The sequence below is a fragment of the Oncorhynchus keta genome, chromosome 29 (genome assembly GCF_023373465.1).
Source record: "Oncorhynchus keta strain PuntledgeMale-10-30-2019 chromosome 29, Oket_V2, whole genome shotgun sequence".
In the NCBI taxonomy this organism is placed as follows: Eukaryota; Metazoa; Chordata; class Actinopteri; order Salmoniformes; family Salmonidae; genus Oncorhynchus; species Oncorhynchus keta.
The window spans coordinates 2,174,528-2,202,163 of NC_068449.1; the positions used below are offsets into that span (position 1 = coordinate 2,174,528).

The 27,636-nt window shown below is 48.5% G+C and overlaps 1 protein-coding gene and 2 long non-coding RNA genes across 14 annotated transcripts in view; all 3 read right to left on the bottom strand.

The window, feature by feature from the left end:
• l2hgdh (L-2-hydroxyglutarate dehydrogenase) overlaps positions 1-27,636 on the bottom strand; it is a 41,410-nt gene that overhangs the window by 8,103 nt on the left and 5,671 nt on the right. Inside the window, 11 exon segments of the mRNA XM_052485609.1 lie at positions 1,776-3,178; positions 9,294-9,424; positions 10,768-10,925; positions 13,175-13,342; positions 13,518-13,552; positions 13,653-13,815; positions 16,447-16,460; positions 16,495-16,612; positions 17,828-17,916; positions 17,919-17,978; positions 18,510-18,625. Coding sequence (XP_052341569.1) covers positions 2,982-3,178; positions 9,294-9,424; positions 10,768-10,925; positions 13,175-13,342; positions 13,518-13,552; positions 13,653-13,815; positions 16,447-16,460; positions 16,495-16,612; positions 17,828-17,916; positions 17,919-17,978; positions 18,510-18,625 — 1,249 coding nt within the window. The 3' untranslated portion in view covers positions 1,776-2,981.
• On the bottom strand, positions 3,211-5,645 carry LOC127913490 (uncharacterized). 8 transcript variants are annotated; one of them, XR_008085718.1, is made up of 5 exons: positions 4,909-5,645; positions 4,450-4,527; positions 4,171-4,248; positions 3,610-4,134; positions 3,213-3,474 (listed from the first exon to the last, which is right to left on the bottom strand). It is a non-coding gene; the product is annotated as an uncharacterized LOC127913490 (long non-coding RNA). The 8 variants fall into 8 exon arrangements; XR_008085713.1 differs by having other exon boundaries at positions 3,211-3,474; positions 3,610-4,413; XR_008085715.1 differs by lacking the exon at positions 4,450-4,527 and adding an exon at positions 4,636-4,692 and having other exon boundaries at positions 3,211-3,474; positions 3,610-4,413.
• Positions 9,835-10,757, bottom strand: LOC127913492 (uncharacterized). 5 transcript variants are annotated; one of them, XR_008085725.1, is made up of 4 exons: positions 10,455-10,757; positions 10,238-10,330; positions 10,042-10,134; positions 9,835-9,960 (listed from the first exon to the last, which is right to left on the bottom strand). It is a non-coding gene; the product is annotated as an uncharacterized LOC127913492 (long non-coding RNA). The 5 variants fall into 5 exon arrangements; XR_008085723.1 differs by having other exon boundaries at positions 10,424-10,757; XR_008085726.1 differs by having other exon boundaries at positions 10,042-10,072; positions 10,393-10,757.

Sequence of the window (27,636 nt, forward strand, 5' to 3'; positions counted from 1 at the left end):
CATTGCTGGCCATCCCCAATCAATACATGTCTCAAGGCTTAAAAATCATTCTTTAACTTGCTCTTCCCCTTCATCTACACTGATTTAGGTGATTTTAACAGGTGACATCAATAAGGGATCATAGACTGACCAGGTGAAAGCTATGTCATGGAAAGAGGTGTTCCTAATGTTTTGTACACTATGTAATTCTTACAACCAAGTCATTATCCTGCATATTCGTACAAGATTCCCAATATACTGCACCAACAATAATGGGGAAAAGTCATTTATTTAATACATCGAATTTCTGTAATAAACATTTGTCTCTGGAGTTGTACACCTCACACATCACACATCACAAAATGAGAGAATTATAATTCGTAGACAAATTAATTAAACCGTTTCATATCATCTCAGTAAACAGGCTAACCAAAATCACACCGTTTTTCAAAACCAATCACTGTCAAAGAATGTGACTGCGGCAAAATGAAAAATGGCAGTATTCTTACCGCAAAACTTCGATAAATATTTTCAGTTTATTATAAAAATAAATGGTTTTAAACGTCCTAAAAATCAGTGCGTCAACAAAAAACAAAATCAGAAAGCAGAAATGGTGGAGAACACCAACATATTTTTAGCACTACTGTACATTGTCATTATCCAAAACCAAAGCAATGAGAGGGATCACATGAGAATACAGGACCACAGTGGAGCAGGTCTTTAATTTAGAACATTCTTGGTGAATTCTTGGTATCATCTGTGCAACCAACTCATTTTTGGTGCATCCAACTACATTCCAAACGTTAAGGGGTCGGTATAAAAGCTATTTCTACGGAGATTTTCCATTTTATTCGCTTTTTAGTCCAAGATTAGGTTTAATCTGTGTCTGGAAAACTGGTCCTCGGTAGCATGGACATGGGTTGAACGGCGGGAACACGGTTACTGAGATTTACTGGCCAAAACCACTCATTTCCCGCCGGATAAATAACTGTGAGAACCCGATAAATTATAATACATTATTTATATGAACAGCATGCGGTGAAATGATATGCGAGGTCTAAATGTGTCTTCTCTGCGGCCTCTGTCCCCACCCTGCTCGTTGATTCATCCATCATTCAGCCCTGCTCAGTCTGGAACGCACGTAGACCTATCATCCACATCGTTTGAAAGAGTGATGGCGGTAGACTATAGCAGTTATTTATTCAGACACAGAACCCTTCAATCTTCGTGAAGAGAAGTGAAAGCCTCCTGCATCGAATTCTAGTCCTATAATTATTCAAAGATGTCATTAGAATGATTTAGGACACGAAACATTTCATTTAACTGTTGAAAACCAGGTACGGAATGAAGCAACAATAGAGAGGGGACGTAGGCTAATGACATAAGGGGGAAATGTAAAAGCTACATATGCGTCTGCCTACTAATTATGCAAATAGGCACTATTATATTTCAAAATTATAAATCAAAATCGCTAGCCTATACTTGTAACTTTGTGGGCCGCATGTGCTGCACCAGAATTGCATGCTCTCTCTCCCTCTCTCATGGTTAGAAATGATGTACGTAATTCTAGTCCGTATAATATATTACAGTACAGTAATACAGTTCACACTCAAAACAGATTAGCCTACTGGAGCTAGTTTTATTTACCCAAGAGAGCATATAGCTAGCTTCATCTATAGCTCCATCTATTTTTTTTCTTTTTTACCTTTATTTTTTTTTAGAACATGTTCTTATTTTTATTTAACAGGGGCAGAACCAGATTTGTACCTTGTCAGCTCGGGGTTTGAACTCTCAACCTTCCGGTTACTAGTCCAATGCTCTAACCACTAGGCTACGCTGCCGCCCCTATGGGAATTTATGTTTTTCTGTCATGTGTATATGATATATCTATTGGAAAATAGCACAATTATTTGGGCTTTTTTGGGATTGGGCTCATTAAAATGTCTTTAATGTAGGACCAATCAGGCTTAGGTAGCACCAGGCTTTATAAGGTATTGTGTGTCGATTGAGTAAAATAAGGCTGTAACAAAATGTGTGTGGGGGGGGGGATCAAGGAGTCTGAATATTTTCCAAATGCACTTTACATGCTTCATTGAGTACATGTTGCTGTGTCTACTCCATTCTCCAGTCTACTCTATTCTCCAGTCTACTCTGTCTACTCCATTCTCCAGTCTACTCTGTCTACTCCATTCTCCAGTCTACTCTGTCTACTCCATTCTCCAGTCTACTCTATTCTCCAGTCTACTCCATTCTCCAGTCTACTCTATTCTCCAGTCTACTCTGTCTACTCCATTCTCCAGTCTACTCTATTCTCCAGTCTACTCTGTCTACTCCATTCTCCAGTCTACTCTGTCTACTCCATTCTCCAGTCTACTCTGTCTACTCCATTCTCCAGTCTACTCTATTCTCCAGTCTACTCTATTCTCCAGTCTACTCTGTCTACTCCATTCTGGCCTGACCACTCTGCTGTCGGGTTGCAAATTCCAGTAACTTTTACAAACCTCCCAAGTTTTCCAGAAATCCCTGTTGGAATATTCCTGCAATTAAGGAGGAACTAAGCAGATAATCCTGGAAACATCCAACCTGGATTTCTGGAAAACCTGGGAAGTTAGCAGATTTTTGTAACCCCACTCTGCTGACGCAGATAGATGCTGGACCAGTGAGCAGTAGTTAACAGATTGGATGGATAATTTCCTGGTGAAGTTTCCCCTTGGCGCAGATCCAGGATCAGCATACACTCACCCCCACTCCAAACTAACCATTGGGGAAAATGCAGAACTGACCTGAGATCAGCATCATCACCGCTTCACTATAATCACTAGATGGACGTGCAGCTGGATCAGATGGATCAATGTTGTTACTTCCTTCCACTGGGGAAGTGTAAGTACACCCCAAATGCCACCCTATTCCCTGTGGGCTCTGGTCAAAAGTTGTGCGCAGAACTCAAAAAGTAGGGAATAGGATGCCATTTGGTGAGCATCCGAAGAGTGCCTCTTGAGTTTTTAGAGTCTGAAACGTCTCTCCACCTCGTCTGCTACCATCTCTGCTATGGCCAGGGAAGAGGTGGCGGCGGGCGAGGGAGCGTTGCGTACATGGAGGACTCTGCTGCCCACATCCCCGACACCAACGTCAAACACAAAGTCATCTACCAGGTTCCCATCGCGGTCCAGAGCCTGGGCCCTCACCCCTGCTGGACCCCCCTGCAACAGACAAAACACACACAACACACACACACACACAGTATTTCCACTACGGACTTGCGGCAGTGTTTCACCAACAACAACAAAAAGGCTCAGACTTTGGTGTTTCCACCTCCACATCCGTGACCCCAGTGACTCACTGGGCCGCGACCTCCCTCAGTGCTCCAGTGACTCACTGGGCCGCGATTTTCCTCAGTGCTCCAGTGACTCACTGGGCCGTGATCTCCCTCAGTGCTCCAGTGACTCACTGGGCCGCGATCTCCCTCAGTGCTCCAGTGACTCACTGGGCCGCGACCTCCCTCAGTGCTCCAGTGACTCACTGGGCCGTAACCTCCCTCAGTGCTCCAGTGACCTCCCTCAGTGCACCAGTGACTCACTGGGCCGTAACCTCCCTCAGTGCTCCAGTGACCTCCCTCAGTGCTCCAGTGACCTCCCTCAGTGCTCCAGTGACTCACTGGGCCGCGACCTCCCTCAGTGCTCCAGTGACTCACTGGGCCGCGACCTCCCTCAGTGCTCCAGTGACTCACTGGGCCGCGACCTCCCTCAGTGCTCCAGTGACTCACTGGGCCGCGACCTCCCTCAGTGCTCCAGTGACTCACTGGGCCGCGACCTCCCTCAGTGCTCCAGTGACTCACTGGGCCGCGACCTCCCTCAGTGCTCCAGTGACTCACTGGGCCGCGACCTCCCTCAGTGCTCCAGTGACTCACTGGGCCGCGACCTCCCTCAGTGCTCCAGTGACTCACTGGGCCGCGACCTCCCTCAGTGCTCCAGTGACTCACTGGGCCGCGACCTCCCTCAGTGCTCCAGTGACTCACTGGGCCGCGACCTCCCTCAGTGCTCCAGTGACTCACTGGGCCGCGACCTCCCTCAGTGCTCCAGTGACTCACTGGGCCGTGACCTCCCTCAGTGCTCCAGTGACCTCCCTCAGTGCTCCAGTGACTCACTGGGCCGTGACCTCCCTCAGTGCTCCAGTGACTCACTGGGCCGCGACCTCCCTCAGTGCTCCAGTGACCTCCCTCAGTGCTCCAGTGACTCACTGGGCCGTGACCTCCCTCAGTGCTCCAGTGACCTCCCTCAGTGCTCCAGTGACTCACTGGGCCGTGACCTCCCTCAGTGCTCCAGTGACTCACTGGGCCGCGACCTCCCTCAGTGCTCCAGTGACTCACTGGGCCGCGACCTCCCTCAGTGCTCCAGTGACTCACTGGGCCGTGACCTCCCTCAGTGCTCCAGTGACCTCCCTCAGTGCACCAGTGACTCACTGGGCCGTAACCTCCCTCAGTGCTCCAGTGACCTCCCTCAGTGCTCCAGTGACTCACTGGGCCGTGACCTCCCTCAGTGCTCCAGTGACCTCCCTCAGTGCTCCAGTGACTCACTGGGCCGTGACCTCCCTCAGTGCTCCAGTGACTCACTGGGCCGCGACCTCCCTCCGTGCTCCAGTGACTCACTGGGCCGCGACCTCCCTCAGTGCTCCAGTGACTCACTGGGCCGTGACCTCCCTCAGTGCTCCAGTGACCTCCCTCAGTGCTCCAGTGACTCACTGGGCCGTGACCTCCCTCAGTGCTCCAGTGACTCACTGGGCCGCGACCTCCCTCCGTGCTCCAGTGACTCACTGGGCCGCGACCTCCCTCCGTGCTCCAGTGACTCACTGGGCCGTGACCTCCCTCAGTGCTCCAGTGACTCACTGGGCCGCGACCTCCCTCCGTGCTCCAGTGACTCACTGGGCCGCGACCTCCCTCCGTGCTCCAGTGACTCACAGGGCCGTGACCTCAGTGCCATTTTTTTCATCCGGCATTTACATAATGACTAACTGTAAAACATGGGTTAACGCAAATAACTGTCTCGATGGTGCAAAACGGTTGTTAATTCTGCTCTTCCCAAGTCCTCAGTCAGACCTACAGCACATTCAGGGCATTAAGTATTCAGACCCCGTTCCTTTATGCGCATTTTGTTACGTTACAGCCTTATTCTAAAATTGCTACCACCCCCCTCAATCTACACACAATACCTCATAACGACAAAGCGAACACAGGTTTAGACATTTTTGCATATTCATTAAATATAAAAAGCATACCTCATTTACATAAAACAGAAATACCCTCTTCATATAAGTATTCAGACCTTTTGCTATGACACTCGAAGTTGAGCTCAGGTGCATCCTGTTTCCATTGATCATCCTTGAGATGTTTCTACAACTTGGAGTCCACCGGTGGTAAATTCAATTGATTGGACATGATTTGGAAAGGCACACTCCTGTCTATAGAAGGTCCCACAGTTGACAGTGCATGTCAGAGCAAAAACCAAGCCATGAGGTCAAATTAATTGTCCGTAGACCTCCTTGGCAGGTTTGTGTCGAGGAACAGATCTGGGGAAGGGTATCAAGAAATGTCTGCAGCATTGAAGGTCCCCAAGAACACAGAGGCCTCCATTATTCTTAAATGGAAGAATTTTGGAACCACCAAGACCCTTCCTAGAGCTGGCCGCCCGGCCAAATTGAGCAATCAGGTGAGAAGGGCCTTGGTCAGGGAGGTGACCAAGAACATGATGGTCTCTCTGACAGAGCTCCAGGGTTCCTCTGTGGAGATGAGAGAACCGTCCAGAAGGACAACCATCTCTGCAGCACTCCACCAATCAGGCCTTTATGGTAGAGTGGCCAGACGGAAGCCACTCCTCAGTTAAAGACATGACTGCCTGCTTGGAGTTTGCCAAAAGGCACCTAAAGGACTCTCAGACCATGAGAAACAAGATTCTCTGGTCTGATGAAACCAAGATTGAACTCTTTAGCCTGAATGCAAAGCGTCACGTCTGGAGTGGAAACCTGGCACCATCCCTACGGTGAAGCATGGTGGTGGCAGCATCATGCTGTGGGGATGTTTTTCAGCGTCAAGGACTGGGAGACTAGTCAGGATTGAGGGAAAGATGAACGGAGCAAAGTACAGAGATATCCTTTTTCAACTCCTGTGGCGGGCCGGGCGCAGTGCGCGGTAACCAAGGTGGCCAGGTGCACGGTGTTTCCTCCGACACATTGGTGCGGCTGGCTTCCGGGTTGGATGCGCGCTGTGTTAAGAAGCAGTGCGGCTTGGTTGGGTTGTGTTTCGGAGGACGCATGGCTCTCGACCTTCGTCTCTCCCGAGCCCGTACAGGAGTTGTAGCGATGAGACAAGACAGTAACTACTAACAATTGGATACTACGAAATTTGGGAGAAAAAAAATACCTGCTCCAGAGCACTCATGACCTCAGACTGGGGCGAATGTTCACCTTCCAACTGGATAACAACCCAAATCACACAGCCAAGGAGTGGCTTTGGGACAAGTCTCTGAATGTCCTTGAGAGGCCCCCCCCAGCCAGACTAGAACCCAACCTGAAAATAACTGTGCAGCGTCACTCCCCATCCAACCTGACTGAGCTCGAGAGGCTCTGTAGAGAAGAATGGGGAGAAACTCCCCAAATACAGGTGTGCTAAGCTTGTAGCGTCATACCCAAGAAGACTCGAGGCTGTAATCGCTGACAAAGGTGCTTCAACAAAGGACTGAGTAAAGGGTCTGAATACTTATGTAAATAAGGTATTTCTGTTTTTTATTTTTAATAAAATCAGCAAAAATTTCTAAACCGGTTTTTGCTTTGTCATTATGGTGTATTGTGTGTAGACTGAGGGGGAAATACCATTTAAATCCAGAATAAATAAATGTGGAATAAATAAATGTGGAATAAATAAATGTGGAGAAAGTCAAGGGGTCTGAATCCTTTCCAAATGTACTGTAGATGGAAACACAGACCCCCCCCAAAAAAAATAACACTAGAGAGAACATTAACATAAATCACTGGCAACACACTAGTTCTGTAATGGGAAGAGAAAAATAACCATTTCTGTACAAAAGGCTGTGGATAAATGTTTATGGAAATCAGTTCATTCAATATTGGTCCCTCAAACCGGATAGAAACAGAGAATCTTATCAAAAAGCTGCGATATGTCACATTTTGGGCGTTACCAATGAAATTCACATAGAAATGAGAGTTATAGATCTGTCATTCTCATCAAACAAGTCTAACAAGCTGTTCTATGCGAGCAAAAAAAAAATTATACTTCCGGTTCTTAAATTGTTTTTTTGCGTGTTTTAAATTTGGTTTTGTACACTCAGTTTCAAAACATCTGAAAATACAACATTATAGGTTATTTAAAATAGATTTGACAGCCGGTTTAGATGGTACAGTGATCATCTAGTTTTGTTTTGTCACACTGAAAGTAGGGGAACTATTCGAATTTTAGCAACCAGGAAATGGCGCAAAAACCACACGATTTCTGCATAGTGCACATTTTAAGTTCAAAACAAACCCCTAGCCTCTATTGTCCACAACCCTCCTTCAGATTTGGGGTCATAAATATTAACAGATCTGTCAGAAGGATGATGATTTCCATAGCACCGTGCTTAAACATCTGCATTGCTTGCTGTTTGGGGTTTTAGGCTGGGTTTCCTGTACAGCACTTTGTGACATCGGCTGATGTAAAAAAGAAAAGGGCCTAAAAAAGGGCTTTTTAAAAATAAATGTGATTGATTCTGATCAGTTTTGAGCTCACAGGGACAAGGTAACATGGCCAGCAGACTTGATTTTTCAATTTGATCAATCCTCCCAATCTCAAATGTGGGCCTGTACAGTAGAATAACAAAACTACCAATTTCATCACTGGTAGAATAATTGGAAACAGCAAAAAGCCAGATTGGAGTCCCTGAGGCCCAAAGACCTTGAAGATACAAGTGCCATTGATTTGAGGTCAGAACACAAAGGAAAATGATTTGGCAAATACCGTCCACCAGGCTGGGAGCCTGGACTGCAGCACGGTGGACATAGTGGGGAACATCTGCCAAAAGGCTCAAAGCTAACACCACCGAAAGAAGGCACTCTGCTATAGCAGGAAGTCAGCAAAACGGAGGAGAAACAGAGTAGGGTCAAAGTAGTGGTGGGGGGGGTTGAGAGCCTGGTCAAGGTGGGAAACAACAGAGAGGAATCTCAGAGAGCTGTGGAGGATGGAGTCTGCCAGAATCCAGTTCCTGTTAAGATCCGTCCGTTGATGACACGCTCCCACCCCACGTAACAAAACACCCCACGCTAACTAACACCCCACGTAAACCACGCTAACACCCCACGCTAACACCCCACGCTAACTTACATAGGGTGGGGGCCCTCTCGGTGTAACAACAAACCTGGCACCACGGCGCATGTTTTAACATCCCGCACTTTCACCCTCTCGCCAAGGACACTTACAGATGGAGGCATGACCAAGTTGAGGGGAAATTGGACGACGTCATCGAGAAGGAGCGGAAAGAAAAGAACTCCCACCAAGAAAGGTCACTGCATCAGCTTTGTCAGGCCTTTGGGAGCAGAGCCCGTTTCAGGAAGGACAGCATCCTGGAACAAGCCATGGGAGATGTCTGCTGAACCTGAACAGACGCATGTGAACCCGACACTGTTGTCAGCACTCTCCATCCAGACATCATCATATGGAAAGAGAAATAAAATAATAATAAACCTGGCGATGGTCAGAAACAGTTCCCCAAAGACAGGTGTGGCATACAGGCATACCAGCGCAAGAAGGAGTATGCAATCCTGGCAGATGATGAGCGAGACAAAAGGGATGAAGTGTCTGAGTTTACCCAGTTGAAGTTGGCTGCCGGGGCTTCCCTGCCCTATCGAAATGGAGGCTACTTTCTCTGCTCTGGGCATCAAAAAGGAAGAGACGGAAGATCTGTGGTTCAAGTAACTGCTGAAAAAAGGCTGTGGATAAATGTTTATGGAAATCAGTTCATTCAATATTGGTCCCTCAAACCGGATAGAAAAAGAGAATCTTATCAAAAAGCTGCGATATGTCACATCAAAAAGGAAGAGGCAGAAGATCTGTGGTTCAAGTCCTGCTGAAAAGACACCAAGCTGGAAACCATCCACAGGAGGGCAGTGATTTGACCAATCAGTGTGGACTCAGCATCTTGAGAACGTTCCAGGTGAGGAGTTGGAACGTCTCAGTGATAGGTGGCCCTGGCTGATGACGTCTGTGTATCAGGTACTGAGATGCTTCATTTACACCCAGGCCCCTGGAATTAACATTCAGAATCCGATGTACCTGAGTACGTCGCTTAGAGACAGCTCTGGGATGAACTTCTTTAAGATCTTGACCTGAGCTCCGATGAACACCCCTCTGTACATCTCTCCAACACCATACACTAGGTTATTCATCACCAGTTTCTGCAGACCTCTGGAACACACACAGAGAGAGAGAGACATTTTACAGAGAGAGAGAAACAGCAGAGATACATGTCTGCTTCGGTCATCCAGCAGAGTCATTTATCAAGAGAAACAAGTCCAGAGGTTCCATGGAAATCTAAATTAACTTGGATACCAGTTGGATTTAGTCCTCATGGGGAACCTGCCTACTGGAATGGGGAACCTCCCTACTAGACTGGAATGGAATGCAAAGGGGAACCTCCCTGCTGGAATGTAAAGGGAACCTGCCTGCTGGAATGTAAAGGGGAACCTCCCTGCTGGAATGTAAAGGGGAACCTCCCTGCTGGAATGTAAAGGGAACCTCCCTGCTGGAATGTAAAGGGGAACCTCCCCTGAATGGAATGTAAAGGGGAACCTCCCCTGAATGGAATGTAAAGGGGAACCTCCCTACTGGAATGGAATGTAAAGGGGAACCTCCCTACTGGAATGGAATGTAAAGGGGAACCTCCCTACTGGAATGGAATGTAAAGGGGAACCTCCCTACTGGAATGGAATGTAAAGGGGAACCTCCCTACTGGAATGGAATGGAATGTAAAGGGGAACCTCTTCTAGACTGAAATGAAACTGGAATGGAATGTAAAGGGGAACCTCCCTACTGGAATGGAATGTAAAGGGGAACCTCCCTACTGGAATGGAATGTAAAGGGGAACCTCCCTACTGGAATGGAATGTAAAGGGGAACCTCCCTACTGGAATGGAATGTAAAGGGGAACATCCCTACTGGAATGGAATGGAATAAAGGGGAACCTCCCTAGACTGAAATGAAATGGAATGTAAAGGGGAACCTCCCTACTGGAATGGAATGTAAAGGGGAACCTCCCTACTGGAATGGAATGTAAAGGGGAACCTCCCTACTGGAATGGAATGCAAAGGGGAACCTCCCTACTGGAATGGAATGTAAAGGGGAACCTCCCTGCTGGAATGGAATGTAAAGGGGAACCTCCCTGCTGGAATGGAATGTAAAGGGGAACCTCCCTGCTGGAATGGAATGTAAAGGGGAACCTCCCTGCTGGAATGGAATGTAAAGGGGAACCTCCCTGCTGGAATGGAATGTAAAGGGGAACCTCCCTGCTGGAATGGAATGTAAAGGGGAACCTCCCTACTAGATTGAAATGGAATGAAAAGGGGAACCTCCCTACTAGATTGAAATGGAATGAAAAGGGGAAGCTCCCTGCCAGATTGAAATGGCATGTAAAGGGGAAGCTCTCTACTAGACTGAAATGTCGAGGGGAACGATAACTAAGAGATGATATTTAACCAACCTTCCAAATTTGACACCTAAATGACATTGCTTCCTAACTTCTAAGTACTATACCTGAATGAAAGTGCATCTCCAAAGTCCCGGGCATCGAAGTCGTACAGCTTGTATCCTTCTCGTTTAAAGGCCAGGACGGCGTTGGGACCCAGCCAAACACTGCCGTCCATCCGCGGGGTGAAGTGGACCCCCAGGAAGGGGAACTTAGGGTCAGGAACCTAGAGACATCCGTCTGTCAGTACAACAACCAGGAAGCTAGAGACATCCGTCTGTCAGTACAACAACCAGGAAGCTAGAGACATCCGTCTGTCAGTACAACAACCAGGAAGCTAGAGACATCCGTCTGTCAGTACAACAACCAGGAAGCTAGAGACATCCGTCTGTCAGTACAACAACCAGGAAGCTAGAGACATCCGTCTATCAGTACAACAACCAGGAAGCTAGAGACATCCGTCTGTCAGTACAACAACCAGGAAGCTAGAGACATCCGTCTGTCAGTACAACAACCAGGAAGCTAGAGACATCCGTCTGTCAGCACAACAACCAGAACTTAACCATCTGTCATTCAGTACAACAACCAGGAAGCTGGAGGCATCCGTTTATCAGTAAAAAACCATGCAAGCTGAGACATCTGGTCTGAGCGTCTGCTAAACAACTAGAATGTAAATCTTATCAGTGTGACAACCAGGAAGCTATAGAATCCGTCTGTCAATACAACTAACAGCTAGAGATCCATCTGTCCTTACAACTAAGTGAAGCTAGAGGGGCTAAAGGGTCAGACATACAACCAGGAAGATAGAGGACATCTTCGGGTCACTGTGTTCTAGAGGAAGCTACGGGGAGACAGGTGTCTGTCAGTAGGAACAACCAGGAAGCTAGAGACATCCTTCGGGGTAGAAGTGTTCTACAGGACTTAACCATCTGACATTCCTGAATCCCAAAATCAACGGGGTTGAAGGTTCTGGCCAAGGACTTGGGTAGACCAGTAAGAAAAATGCATGCACTCACGGGCTGTTAGAGGACTCTGGATATGAGCGTTCTAGAGGACTAGAATGTAAATCTTCTAGAGGTACGGGGTGATAGGCCAGAGGACTTACGGGGTAGAAGGCGCTTCAGGACCATCTACGGGGTAGAAGATCTAGAGGACTTACGGGGTAGAAGGGTCTGAGGACTTACGGGGTAGAAGGCGTTCTAGAGGACTTACGGGGTAGAAGGCGTTCTAGAGGACTTACGGGGTAGAAGGTGTTCTAGAGGACTTACGGGGCAGAAGGTGTTCTAGAGGACTTACGGGGTAGAAGGTGTTCTAGAGGACTTACGGGGTAGAAGGTGTTCTAGAGGACTTACGGGGTAGAAGGTGTTCTAGAGGACTTACGGGGTAGAAGGCGTTCTAGAGGACTTACGGGGTAGAAGGCGTTCTAGAGGACTTACGGGGTAGAAGGCGTTCTAGAGGACTTACGGGGTAGAAGGCGTTCTAGAGGACTTACGGGGTAGAAGGCGTTCTAGAGGACTTACGGGGTAGAAGGCGTTCTAGAGGACTTACGGGGTAGAAGGCGTTCTAGAGGACTTACGGGGTAGACGGCGTTCTAGAGGACTTACGGGGTAGAAGGCGTTCTAGAGGACTTACGGGGTAGAAGGCGTTCTAGAGGACTTACGGGGTAGACGGCGTTCTAGAGGACTTACGGGGTAGACGGCGTTCTAGAGGACTTACGGGGTAGACGGCGTTCTAGAGGACTTACGGGGTAGACGGCGTTCTAGAGGGGGTAGACGGCGTTCTAGAGGACTTACGGGGTAGACGGCGTTCTAGAGGACTTACGGGGTAGACGGCGTTCTAGAGGACTTACGGGGTAGACGGCGTTCTAGAGGACTTACGGGGTAGACGGCGTTCTAGAGGACTTACGGGGTAGACGGCGTTCTAGAGGACTTACGGGGTAGACGGCGTTCTAGAGGACTTACGGGGTAGACGGCGTTCTAGAGGACTTACGGGGTAGACGGCGTTCTAGAGGACTTACGGGGTAGACGGCGTTCTAGAGGACTTACGGGGTAGACGGCGTTCTAGAGGACTTACGGGGTAGACGGCGTTTTAGAGGACGCGGGGTAGACAGCGTTCTAGAGGATGTGGGCAGACATTCTAGAGGACTTAATATATATATAATATATATGCCATTTAGCAGACGCTTTTATCCAAAGCGACTTACAGTCATGTGTGCATACATTCTACGTATGGGTGGTCCTAGAGGAATCGAACCCACTACCCTGGCGTTCTAAGCGCCATGCTCTACCAACTGAGCTACAGAAGGACGGGGTAGAAGGCGTTCTAGAGGACTTACGGGGTAGACAGCGTTCTAGAGGACTTACGGGGTAGACAGCGTTCTAGAGGACTTACGGGGTAGACAGCGTTCTAGAGGACTTACGGGGTAGACAGCGTTCTAGAGGACTTACGGGGTAGAAGGTGTTCTAGAGGACTTACGGGGTAGATGTTGCCCCGGACCAGGTAGTGTTTCTCAGGCTTCAGGACCAGGTAATCTCCTCTGAAGGGGACAATGCGAGGGTCTGGACTGCAGCCAGAGATCTGAGCGAGGCGGTCAGAGTACAGACCACCACAGGTCAGCACATACCGACACCTTACCTCCGTACCCTGAGGAGACCACACACACACACACACACACACGTTAGTTACACCTTAAAAACAAAAAAACAAAAAACATTTTCTGATATTTCTGATAATTTAACACACACACGCACACACACACACACACACACGCACACACGCACACACACACACGCACACACGCACACACACGCACGCCTACCTTTGAATCTCTGATAGCGATGGGATATTTCATTCCTGAAATGTTTTGAAGAAAAAAAAAAAAAAATACATTCACAAGTGCATCTTTCATCAAATGTATGAGTGTTCTGAGGTGAGGAAAGTATGGAACAGATACCGTCCGTGTTGCCAGCGGGGCTTTCCTTCACCATGGCCATGTCACTAGCCTCATATTCAGTAACCACGGTCCCTCCTGCCTCCTGGAAGTCCTTGCCATATGCCAGTGACACCAGCCTCCAGTCCACGATGCCAGTGTAAGGAGAGTCCAGGGCCATCAGACCCTGAAAGGAAGAGTTTAACCATAAAGCCGTTTACACTGGGGCTGTGTTCCAAATGGCACCCTGTTCCCTATAAAAGAGCACTATTTTTCACCAGGGAATATGATGTAATTTCCAAACCAGGCCATAAGTAGTGCTCTGTATAGGCAATAGGGTGTAATTTCAGACTCTAGCCTGAACTTTCACTATGAAGCATCTTAGTAAAGAGACTTGAATATATCTCTCACACTCTCTCACACTCACTCTCTCACCCTGCAGTAGGGGTCTCTCTCTCACTCACCCTGCAGTAGGGGTCTCTCTCTCTCACTCACCCTGCAGTAGGGCTCTCTCACCCTCACCCTGCAGTAGGGCTCTCACCCTCACCCTGCAGTAGGGGCAGTAGGGCTCTCACCCTCACCCTGCAGTAGGGCTCTCACCCTCACCCTGCAGTAGGGCTCACCCTCACCCTGCAGTAGGGCTCTCACCCTGCAGTAGGGCTCTCGCCCTCAGTACTCTCACCCTGCAGTAGGGCACTCTCACTCTCACCCTGCAGTAGGGCTCTCTCACTCTCACCCTGCAGTAGGGCTCTCTCACTCTCACCCTGCAGTAGGGCTCTCTCACTCTCACCCTGCAGTAGGGCTCTCTCACTCTCACCCTGCAGTACCTCACCCTGCAGTAGGGCTCTCTCACTCTCACCCTGCAGTAGGGCTCTCTCACTCTCACCCTGCAGTAGGGCTCTCTCACTCACCCTCACCCCTGCAGTAGGGCTCTCTCACTCTCACCCTGCAGTAGGGCTCTCTCACTCTCACCCTGCAGTAGGGCTCTCTCTCTCTCACCCTGCAGTAGGGCTCTCTCACTCTCACCCTGCAGTAGGGCTCTCTCACTCTCACCCTGCAGTAGGGCTCTCTCCTCTCACCCTGCAGTAGGGCTCTCTCCCTCTCACCCTGCAGTAGGGCTCTCTCCCTCTCACCCTGCAGTAGGGCTCTCTCACTCACCCTGCAGTAGGGCTCTCCCTCTCACCCTGCAGTAGGGCTCTCTCTCACCCTCAGGGCTCTCTCTCACCCTGCAGTAGGGCTCTCTCACTCTCACCCTGCAGTAGGGCTCTCTCACTCTCACCCTGCAGTAGGGCTCTCTCACTCTCACCCTGCAGTAGGGCTCTCTCACTCTCACCCTGCAGTAGGGCTCTCTCACCCTGCAGTAGGGCTCTCCTCTCACCCTGCAGTAGGGCTCTCTCACCCTCTCACCCTGCAGTAGGGCTCTCTCACCCTGCAGTAGGGCTCTCTCACCCTGCAGTAGGGCTCTCTCTCTCACTCTCTCACCCTGCAGTAGGGCTCTCTCTCTCACCCTGCAGTAGGGCTCTCTCACCCTGCAGTAGGGTCTCTCTCTCTCACCCTGCAGTAGGGCTCACTCCCTCTCACCCTGCAGTAGGGCTCTCTCTCTCAGTAGGGCTCTCTCTCACCCTGCAGTAGGGCTCTCACTCACCCTGCAGTAGGGCTCTCTCTCACCCTGCAGTAGGGCTCTCTCTCTCTCTCTCTCACCCTGCAGTAGGGGGTCTCTCTCTCTCACCCTGCAGTAGGGCTCTCTCACTCTCACCCTGCAGTAGGGCTCTCTCTCACCCTGCAGTCTCTCTCTCTCTCTCACCCTGCAGTAGGGCTCTCTCTCTCTAGGGCTCTCTCTCTCACCCTGCAGTAGGGCTCTCTCTCTCACCCTGCAGTAGGGCTCTCTCACCCTCTAGGGCTCACCCTGCAGTAGGGCTCTCTCACTCTCTCACCCTGCAGTAGGGCTCTCTCACCCTCTCACCCTGCAGTAGGGCTCTCTCCCTCTCACCCTGCAGTAGGGCTCTCTCTCTCACCCTGCAGTAGGGCTCACTCCCTCTCACCCTGCAGTAGGGCTCTCACCCTCACTCTCACCCTGCAGTAGGGCTCTCTCTCTCTCTCACCCTGCAGTAGGGTTCTCTCTCTCACCCTGCTCTCTCTCTCTCTCTCTCTCTCACCCTGCAGTAGGGCTCTCTCACCCTGCAGTAGGGCTCTCTCACCCTGCAGTAGGGCTCCCTCTCACCCTGCAGTAGGGCTCTCCCTCTCACCCTGCAGTAGGGCTCTCTCTCTCACCCTGCAGTAGGGCTCTCTCTCTCACCCTGCAGTAGGGCTCTCTCTCTCACCCTGCTCTCTCACCCTGCAGTAGGGCTCTCTCTCTCTCACCCTGCAGTAGGGCTCTCTCTCTCTCACCCTGCAGTAGGGCTCTCTCTCTCACCCTGCAGTAGGGCTCTCTCCCTCACCCTGCAGTAGGGCTCTCTCTCTCTCACTCTCACCCTGCAGTAGGGTCTCTCCCTCTCACCCTGCAGTAGGGCTCTCTCTCTCACCCTGCAGTAGGGTCTCTCTCTCACCCTGCAGTAGGGGTCTCACCCTGCAGTCACTCCCTCTCACCCTGCAGTAGGGCTCCCACTCACCCCTCTCACCCTGCAGTAGGGCTCTCCCTCTCACCCTGCAGTAGGGCTCTCCCTCTCACCCTGCAGTAGGGCTCTCCCTCTCACCCTGCAGTAGGGCTCTCCCTCTCACCCTGCAGTAGGGCTCTCCCTCTCACCCTGCAGTAGGGCTCTCTCTCTCACCCTGCACTCTCTCACCCTGCAGTAGGGCTCTCTCTCTCTCTCTCTCTCACCCTGCAGTAGGGCTCTCTCTCCCTCACTCTCTCACCCTGCAGTAGGGCTCCTCTCTCGGATCCCCTTGGCGTCTATCATGGTGAGGTCACGCACGTTGTTCTTCTGTCCTCGCTCGTACAGCGCTTTGAGCCTGGGAATCTCCTCTCGCTCCACAGCGACGATCAGCTGCCAACACAAAGGCCAAGCCATAGACATGACCAGCACATCGTTGTGTGATCAACTTTATCTTTATTTTTCAAAGAACAACAGAAAACACCACAAAGGAGTCGGAATGAATATACAGGAAGAGACCGCATTAGACAGGAAGAGACCGCATTACACAGGAAGAGACCGTATTACACAGGAAGAGACCGTTCTATAAGTAAAAAAAAAAAAGGTTTCCATTGTCACATATACCAGATAAGATGCGGTGAAATGTGTTGTTTTACAGGGTCAGTCATAGTAATACAGCGCCCATAGAGGAAATTAGGGTGAAGTGCCTTGCTCAAGGGCAGACAGATTTTTTTTCATCTGATCGTCTCTGGGTGTTCGAACCTGTAACAGCCCAACACTCGAAGTGGCCCAACGCTCTAACCGCTAGGCAAGAAGCCACGACCCTGGCCGAACGCTCTAACCGCTAGGCAAGAAGCCACGCTCTAACCCTGGCCGAATGCTCTAACCGCTCGGCAAGAAGCCCGACCCTGGCCGAATGCAACCGCTCGGAAGCCACGACCCTGGCCGAATGCTCTAACCGCTCGGCAAGAACCCTGGCCATGCTCTAACCCTGGCCGAACGCTCTAACCGCTCGGCAAGAAGCCACGACCCTGGCCGAACGCTCTAACCGCTCGGCAAGAAGCCACGACCCTGGCCCAACGCTCTAACCGCTCGGCAAGAAGCCACGACCCTGGCCGAACGCTCTAACCGCTCGGCAAGAAGCCATGACCCTGTAAGCCAGTTGCTGCAGGTAAATACAAATGAAATTAGACCATAAATACAAAATCGCACCCCGAGCTCCATCAACCGCTCCCCACAATGATCTGATTAGCATTGACACACCCCCTGATATACTGTAAATGGTAGACCGGTTAAGGTGAAACATGTCATGCACAAAATGTGAAACGATACTAGCAAATACTACGATGTTTTAACCTTAGTATAACCTTTGAACCATTATTCAACCTTGAGGTTAGAAACCTCCTTTTGCGAGGGGGGGGGACCTGGATAGAAGATCATACTAAATTCAGCTACAATGACAATAGGCGCTTTAGGGAAAGAAAAATACTTTGAGGTCCAAATCCAAGCGATACGTCTACTCATCAATATTTACTAAACCACGGTAAACAACATCTACAGCCCTAAGGCCAAACCCGATGTGGATTAGACGTATTTGAGAGAACTCACCTTTCCACACCTCTTATAGGGGAGTCCTTTCTTGTCCAGGTATTCGTAGGCCATAGCGGCCCCTTTGCCACAGAGACGGGCCTTCAGAGACCCGGGGTGTAGTAAATCCCACTGTGGATCACACCACTGTTGTGGCCACTTTGGTGGATGGCTGAGGATGGGGCACGGAACAGTGTTCATTCCCCAATAAGGTTGTAGGTAAAGAAGCACAAAGAAGAACATTTTAACATCTTGGCCATGTTCTGTTATAATCTCCACCCGGGCACAGCCAGAAGAGGACTGGCCACCCCACATAGCCTGGTTCCTCTCTAGGTTTCTTCCTAGGTTTTGGCCTTTCTAGCGAGTTTTTCCTAGCCACCGTGCTTCTACACCTGCATTGCTTGCTGTTTGGGGTTTTAGGCTGGGTTTATGTACAGCACTTTGAGATATCAGCTGATGTACGAAGGGCTATATAAATACATTTGATTTGATTTGAACTGTGGTGATAACATAAGAATGTGATTGGCTGACGGCAAAGACCAGGACAGAGTGGCACAATAGAAACGTTTTTTCCCCTTGTGAAATGTTTTCCGTTTGGAACAGTGCAAAAAAATGTTTTGCAACGGTGTCCGACTAATGAATGCACCCCGGGCTAACAGGAACGTCAAGTTAGTGACCTCCTCCCTCCCTGCCCACCACTTACCCAGGTCCTTCTCCTTCTCCAGCAGAATGAAGCTAAGCGTGGGGTGTCTGAGGATGAGCTCTCTGGCTGAGGCCAGGCCCACGATGCCTCCACCCACCACAGCCACATCATACGCACTGAAACACAGAGGCAGGTTCATTAGTAGTCAGCTTTAAGAGACAGGTGAGGTTCATTAGTAGTCTTTAAGAGACAGGTGAGGGTTCATTAGTAGACATTAAGAGACAGGTGAGGGTTCATTAGTAGTGAGGGTTCATTAGTAGTCAGCATTAAGAGACAGGTGGGGTTCATTAGTCAGAGACAGGTGAGGGTTCATTAGTAGTCAGCATTAAGAGACAGGTGAGGGTTCATTAGTAGTCAGCATTAAGAGACAGGTGAGGGTGCATTAGTAGTCAGCATTAAGAGACAGGTGAGGGTTCATTAGTAGTCAGCATTAAGAGACAGGTGAGGGTTCATTAGTAGTCAGCATTAAGAGACAGGTGAGGGTTCATTAGTAGTCAGCATTAAGAGACAGGTGGGGGTTCAGTAGTCAGCTTTAAGGGACAGGTGAGGGTTCATTAGTCAGCTTTAAGGGACAGGTGAGGGTTCATTAGTCAGCTTTAAGGGACAGGTGAGGGTTCATTAGTCAGCATTAAGAGACAGGTGAGGGTTCATTAGTAGTCAGCATTAAGAGACAGGTGAGGGTTCATTAGTAATCAGGGCATTAGTAGTCAGCTTTAAGAGACAGGTGAGGGTTCATTAGTAATCAGCTTTAAGAGACAGGTGAGGGTTCATTAGTAGTCAGCATTAAGAGACAGGTGAGGGTTCATTAGTAGTCAGCATTAAGAGACAGGTGAGGGTTCATTAGTAGTCAGCTTTAAGAGACAGGTGAGGGTTCATTAGTAGTCAGCATTAAGAGACAGGTGAGGGTTCATTAGTAGTCAGCTTTAAGGGACAGGTGAGGGGTTCATTAGTAGTCAGCATTAAGAGACAGGTGGGGGTTCATTAGTCAGCTTTAAGGGACAGGTGAGGGTTCATTAGTAGTCAGCATTAAGAGACAGGTGAGGGTTCATTAGTAGTAGTAGTGAGGGTTCATTAGTAGTCAGCTTTAAGAGACAGGTGAGGGTTCATTAGTAGCCAGCATTAAGAGACAGGTGAGGGTTCATTAGTAGTCAGCTTTAAGAGACAGGTGAGGGTTCATTAGTAGTCAGCATTAAGAGACAGGTGAGGGTTCATTAGTAGTCAGCTTTAAGGGACAGGTGAGGGTTCATTAGTAGTCAGCATTAAGAGACAGGTGAGGGTTCATTAGTAGTCAGCATTAAGAGACAGGTGGGGTTCATTAGTCAGTCAGCTTTAGTCAGCATTAAGGACAGGTGAGGGTTCATTAGTAGTCAGCATTAAGAGACAGGTGAGGGTTCATTAGTAGTCAGCATTAAGAGACAGGTGAGGGTTCATAGTAGTCAGCATTAAGAGACAGGGAGGGTTCATAGTAGTCAGTCATCATTAGTAGTCCATTAACGCTTAGTGTCATCCAGGACACTGTTCATTAGTACACCACTTTCAAATAGTTTCTACCATCAGGCTCATCCAGGACATCCTCATCGAATCGAGGAACTATCCAGTTAGAAACAGAATCCTACCTTTACCTAACATCGTAATAAAAAGGTCCATAAAGAAGTCATCACTTCGTATTCATACTAGTCAGACACTAAGTCACTTCAAGGTGACAGTATTCCTGAAGTTACAGACGTGGATACTAGTTGTGGTTCCATGCTATTCAGGAGCGCCGTGGAGTGGATCCGTAGTACCCGGAAGTAAATTAGTGATTCATTGTAGCCATTGGCACTCCTGTAGAGTTCCTATTTTCTCGTGACATTCCTGGGTTACTCATTATACTGATAAAGTCAGATTTTAAAAAACAACAAATATGACATCTCTTTTTTTAAAGGTTAAAAGGGTACAAGACTGTACATATCTGGTTGTGTTGGTAAAAATCACTACATATCCCATTGAGCCAAGTGGGGAGAAGCTGCCCGTTGTTACAGTTCCAAGACCAGCCAGAAATGTCGAGCGAACCCGACGCCAAATGGATCTCAAAACTGACACTGGATCCGCGTTAAGTAGCAAATGATATCCTTCGCCACCGTTGTCTTACGACACGACTATTCAACAAAACAATAAATAATTGTACATTTATTTCCAGCAAATGTCTTAGTTTTACATGATAGTATAACTAGCAAAAGGAGTTGAAGTTGAGGGTGCAGTATTTATGAAGTTTGACAATGAGGATGTAAACTAGCATAGTTTAGCCAGGGAAAACGAGGAGCTTGGGGACTGGATATAGACGGGTGTACATGCGCACTAGGTTCATTCAGGAGACAGATTGTAGTTTTTCTGCCCTAATATCAGGAGCTGACAGCGGAAAGTTCAATTCAGAGACTGAAATTAATACAAATATTTGAGAGCGGATCGATATACAATCCTGAAATCAGCTGTAACTGTCAATAGTAAAACAAAGCTTATACCGATATTATTAATTAATCAATTTCTCACCAATTACGGTCTTGTTTCATCGCTGCAACCCAACGAACTCAGGAGGCGAAGGTTGAGTCACGCGTCCTCCGAAACAAGCTTCTTAAAACCCGCCCGCCCGCCCGCTTAACCCGGAAGCACCGATGTGTCGGAGGAAAAACATTTCTTTAACGAGTCAAACGCAAAGGATTTACTTCAGAAACCCGACAAGGCCCACATCCCCGTCATTCACAGGATAAAGAGACAGATATCGGGGACGTAGGTCTGGGTGCCTTGTAAGCATCAGACGGCGAGTGGGTAATCTGCCTCTGCCATCAGTACTATTAGCCAATGTACAAATCATTGGATAATAAAATAAAACAAACTATGAGCACGTATATTCTACAAACGGGACATTCAAAACTGTAATATATTATGTTTCACCGAGTCGTGGCTGAACGACAACATGAATAACATACAGCTGGCGGGTTTTACGCTTTTTTGGCAGGATAGAACAGCGGCCTGGTAAGACAAGGGGTGGAGGTCTTTGTATATTTGTAAACAACAGCTGGTGCACAAAGTTTAAGGAAGTGTCAGTTTTGCTCACCTGAGGTAGAGTATCTCATGATAAGCTGTAGACCATATTTACCAAGAGAGTTTATCTATATTCTTCATAGCTGTCTATTTATCACCACAAACCGATGCTGGCATGAAGACCGCACTCAATGAGCTGTATACGGCCATCAGCAAACCAGAAAATGCTCCTCCAAATGCGGCGCTTCTTGTGGCCGGGGACTTTAATGCAGGGAAACTTAAATCCATTTTACCAAATTTCTACCAGCAGGTTAAATGTGCAACCAGACGGGATTTTTATTTTTTTTAAACTCTAGACCACCTTTACTCCACACACAGATACATACAAAGCTCTCCCTTGCCCTCCATTTGGCAAATCTGACCATAATTCTATCCTCCTGATTCCTGCTTCCAAGCCAAAATAAAGCAGGAAGCACCAGAGACTGTCTATAAAAAAGTGGTCAGATGAAGCAGATGCTAAACTACAGGAATGTTTTGCTATCACAAACTGGAATATGTTGCGGGATTCTTCCGATGGCATTGAGGAGTACACCACATCAGTCACCAACTTCATAAATAAGTGCATCGATGAGGTCTTCCCCACAATGACTGTACGTACATACCCCAACCAGAAGCCATGGATTACAGGCAACATCTGCACTGAGTTAATGGGTAGAGCTGCCGCTTTCAAGGAGCAGGACTCTAACCCAGAAGCTTATAAGAAATCCCGCTATGCCCTCCGACGAACCATCAGGCAAGGGTCAATACAGGACTAAGATTGAATCGTATTGCACTGGCACCGACGCTCGTCGGATGCGGCAGGACTTGCAAACTATTACCGACTACAAAGGGAAGCACAGCCGCGAGCTGCACAGTGACAAGCCTACCAGACGAGCTAAATTACTTCTATGCTCGCTTCGAGGCAAGTAACACTGAAACATGCATGAGAGAATCAGCTGTTCCAGACGACTGTGATCACGCTCTCCGCAGCCGATGTGAGTAAGACCTTTAAACAGGTCAACATTCACAAGGCCGCAGGGCCAGATGGATTATCAGGACGTGTACTCCACGCATGCGCTGATCAACTGGCAAGTGTCTTTACAGACATTTTCAACCTCTCTCTGTCTGAGTCTGTAATACCAACATGCTTCAATCAGACCACCATAGTGTTCTTGGGCACAAGGAGGTAACCTGCCTAAATGACTACAGCTCAGTAGCGCTCCCATCTGTAGCCATGAAGTGCTTTGAAAGGCTGGTCATGGCTCACAACACGACAACATTCAGTGAGAACTAACGGGACTATGGGAATTAACAGGAATATTTGCAAATGAATATTAATACCACTTAAAATGTAGATTTTTTTTGCATTGGATATATTTACCATATCATATGGAGACAGAGCAGCATAGGCAAGATACAGTAGATGGTATCGAGTACAGTATATACATATGAGATGAGTATGTAAACAAAGTGGCATAGTTAAAGTGGCTAGTGATACATGTATTACATAAGGATGCAGTCGATGATATAGAGTACAGTATATACGTATGCATATGAGATGAATAATGTAGGGTAAGTAACATTATATAAGGTAGCATTGTTTAAAGTGGCTAGTGATATATTTACATAATTTCCCATCAATTCCCATTATTAAAGTGGCTGGAGTTGAGTCAGTGTGTTGGCAGCAGCCACTCAATGTTCGTGGTGGCTGTTTAACAGTCTGATGGCCTTGAATAGAAGCTGTTTTTCAGTCTCTCGGTCCCAGCTTTGATGCACCTGTACTGACCTCGCCTTCTGGATGATAGCGGGGTGAACAGGCAGTGGCTCGGGTGGTTGATGTCCTTGATGATCTTTATGGCCTTCCTGTAACGTCGGGTGGTGTAGGTGTCCTGGAGGGCAGGTAGTTTGCCCCCGGTGATGCATTGTGCAGACCTCACTACCCTCTGGAGAGCCTTACGGTTGAGGGCGGAGCAGTTGCCGTTCCAGGCGGTGATACAGCCTGCCAGGATGCTCTCGATTGTCCATCTGTAGAAGTTTGTGAGTGCTTTTGGTGACAAGCCGAATTTCTTCAGCCTCCTGAGGATGAAGAGGCGCTGCTGCGCATTCTTCACGATGCTGTCTGTGTGAGTGGACCAATTCAGTTTGTCTGTGATGTGTATGCCGAGGAACTTAAAACTTGCTACCCTCTCCACTACTGTTCCATCGATGTGGATAGGGGGTGTTCCCTCTGCTGTTTCCTGAAGTCCACAATCATCTACTTAGTTTTGTTGACGTTGAGTGTGAGGTTATTTTCCTGACACCACACTCCGAGGGCCCTCACCTCCTCCCTGTAGGCCGTCTCGTCGTTGTTGGTAATCAAGCCTACCACTGTTGTGTCGTCCGCAAACTTGATGATTGAGTTGGAGGCGTGCGTGGCCACGCAGTCGTGGGTGAACAGGGAGTACAGGAGAGGGCTCAGAACACACCCTTGTGGGGCCCCAGTGTTGAGGATCAGCGGGGAGGAGATGTTGTTGCCTACCCTCACCACCTGGGGGCGGCCCGTCAGGAAGTCCAGTACCCAGTTGCACAGGGCGGGGTCGAGACCCAGGGTCTCGAGCTTGATGACGAGCTTGGAGGGTACTATGGTGTTGAATGCAGAGCTGTAGTCGATGAACAGCATTCTCACATAGGTATTCCTCTTGTCCAGATGGGTTAGGGCAGTGTGCAGTGTGGTTGAGATTGCATCGTCTGTGGACCTATTTGGGCGGTAAGCAAATTGGAGTGGGTCTAGGGTGTCAGGTAGGGTGGAGGTGATATGGTCCTTGACTAGTCTCTCAAAGCACTTCATGATGACGGAAGTGAGTGCTACGGGGCGGTAGTCGTTTAGCTCAGTTACCTTAGCTTTCTTGGGAACAGGAACAATGGTGGCCCTCTTGAAGCATGTGGGAACAGCAGACTGGTATAGGGATTGATTGAATATGTCCGTAAACACACCGGCCAGCTGGTCTGCGCATGCTCTGAGGGCGCGGCTGGGGATGCAGTCTGGGCCTGCAGCCTTGCGAGGGTTAACACGTTTAAATGTCTTACTCACCTCGGCTGCAGTGAAGGAGAGACCGCATGTTTTCGTTGCAGGCCGTGTCAGTGGCACTGTATTGTCCTCAAAGCGGGCAAAAAAGTTATTTAGTCTGCCTGGGACCAAGACATCCTGGACTGGGCTGGATTTCTTCTTGTAGTCCGTGATTGACTGTAGACCCTGCCACATGCCTCTTGTGTCTGAGCCGTTGAATTGAGATTCTACTTTGTCTCTATACTGACGCTTAGCTTGTTTGATAGCCTTGCGGAGGGAATAGCTGCACTGTTTGTATTCGGTCATGTTACCAGACACCTTGCCCTGATTAAAAGCAGTGGTTCGCGCTTTCAGTTTCACGCGAATGCTGCCATCAATCCACGGTTTCTGGTTAGGGAATGTTTTAATCGTAAACGACATCTTCAACTTCTAATGAACTCGCACACCGAATCAGCGTATTCGTCAATATTGTTATCTGACGCAATACGAAACATATCCCAGTCCACGTGATGGAAGCAGTCTTGGAGTGTGGAGTCAGTTTGGTCGGACCAGCGTTGGACAGACCTCAGCGTGGGAGCCTCTTGTTTTAGTTTCTGTCTGTAGGCAGGGATCAACTAAATGAATGCGTCTGCTTGGGGGGGGGATATATACGGCTGTGATTATAATCAAAGAGAATTCTCTTGGAAGATAATGCGGTCTACATTTGTGAGGAATTCTAAATCAGGTGAACAGAAGGATTTGAGTTCCTGTATGTTTCTTCCTGTATGTTTCACACCATGTCTCGTTAGCCATAAGGGATACGCCCCCGCCCCTCTTCTTACCAGAAAGATGTTTGTTTCTGTCGGCACGATGAGTGGAGAAACCAGTTGGCTGCACCGCCTCGGATAGCGTCTCTCCAGTGAGCCATGTTTCCGTGAAGCAAAGAACGTTACAGTCTCTGATGTCCCTCTGGAATGCTACCCTTGCTCGGATTTCATCAACCTTGTTGTCAAGAGACTGGACATTGGCAAGAAGAATGCTAGGGAGTGGTGCACGGTGTGCCCGTCTCCGGAGTCTGACCAGAAGACCGCCTCGTTTCCCTCTTTTTCGGAGTCGGTTCTCTTTGGGGTCGCTGCATGGGATCCATTCCGTTGTCCTGTTTGTAAGGCAGAACACAGGATCCGCGTCGCGAAAAACATATTCTTGGTCGTACTGATGGTGAGTTGACGCTGATCTTATATTCAGTAGTTCTTCTCGACCGTATGTAATGAAACCTAAGATGACCTGGGGTACTAATGTAAGAAATAACACGTAAAAAAAACAAAAAACTGCATAGTTTCCTAGGAACGCGAAGCGAGGCGGCCATCTCTGTCGGCGCCGGAAGTAAATTAAACTTTAATTAAATGAGTTGACTCTTCACATGGGATGATTTCACTGAAAAACAAAAGAAAGGGAATATTGAATGATCCCCAATGATCCATCGCATCTCCCCAAACATGTTTTCAACTTAAATCTGTAAAATGATAGTCTAGAAACTAAAGATTTGGTTGTTTCCTCTCAGTCTACCATGTCTTCTCCCTGGACCTCCTCAATGGCCACCTCGTGAACATCAGACTCTGAGGTCTCATCTTCACTGTCCAACCTTATTGAGGATGGCCCGTTGTCACGCTCAAAAAGCCTCAAATTTGCCCTGGTTGGCCACCAATTTTTCAACCCTTGTATTGGTCAGCCTGTTGCGTGCTTTGGTGTGTGTGTTCCCAAACAAGGACCAGTTGCACTCTGAGTCAGCTGATGTTGGTGGGATTTGGAGGAAGTTGGAGGCAACAAGGGAAAGAGCCTCAGATCCACAAAGTACCTTCCACCAGGTGGCTGATGAGACATGTTGGCACGACTGCCATATTGCTTCTCCATCCCAAAGCCCTTGCTTGGAAGTGTACTTCGCCAGACTGCCAAGAACCTTGCCCTCATCCAGGCCAAGGTGGTGAGACACGGTAGTGATGACACCATAGGCCTTGATCTCTGAACCAGACAGGATGGTCTTGCCAGCAGACATGGGGTCCAACATGTACGCTGTGGCGTGTATGGACTTCAGGCAGAAGTCTTCACACTTTTTGATGCATTTCAGAACTTTCCTCTGCTTGGAGCAACAGTGAAATGGGCAGGGCAGTATGGATTTATTCTCTTACATCTGCAAGCAGAGTCTGAACGTCAGACAGGGTGGCATTGTCTCCCACAATCTGTGAAATGGGTACTGCTATAGGTTTCAGGCTACTTACCACTCTCTCCCAAAATACATCATCCAGGAGGATGCTCTTGATGGTGCTGTCCATTTCTTGGAGAGACTCCTTCCCCTCCAGGAGACTGTCAAACATGATGACAACACCACCCCAACAGGTGTTGCTGGGTAGCTTCAATGTGGTGCTCTTATTCTTCTCACTTTGCTTGGTGAGGTAGATTGCTGCTATAACTTGATGACCCTTCACCTACCTAACCATTCCCTTGGCTCTCTTGTAGAGTGTATCCATTGTTTTCAGTGTCATGATGTCCTTGAAGAGCAGATTTAATGCATAAGCAGCACAGCCAATGGGTGTGATGTGAGGGTAGGACTCCTCCCACTTTAGACCAAGCAGCCTTCGTGTTCGCAGCATTGTCTGTCACCAGTGCAAATACCTTCTGTGGTCCAAGGTCACTGATGACTGCCTTCAGCTCATCTGCAATGTAGAGACCGGTGTGTCTGTTGTCCCTTGTGTCTGTGCTCTTGTAGAATCCTGGTTGAGTGGTGGAGATGTAGTTAATTATTCCTTGTCCATGAACACTCGACCACCCATCGGAGATGATTTCAATACAGTCTGCTTTCTTTCTCTATGATTTGCTTGACCTTCACTTGAACTCTGAACTCCACATCGTATAGATAAAGCATGTTTGGTTGGCGGGGTGTATGCTGGGCGAAGAACATTCAGAAATCTCTTCCAATACACATTGCCTGTGAGCGTCAGAGGTGCTCACAGAGCACCAATACACAGCTCGAGCAGTACATTTATC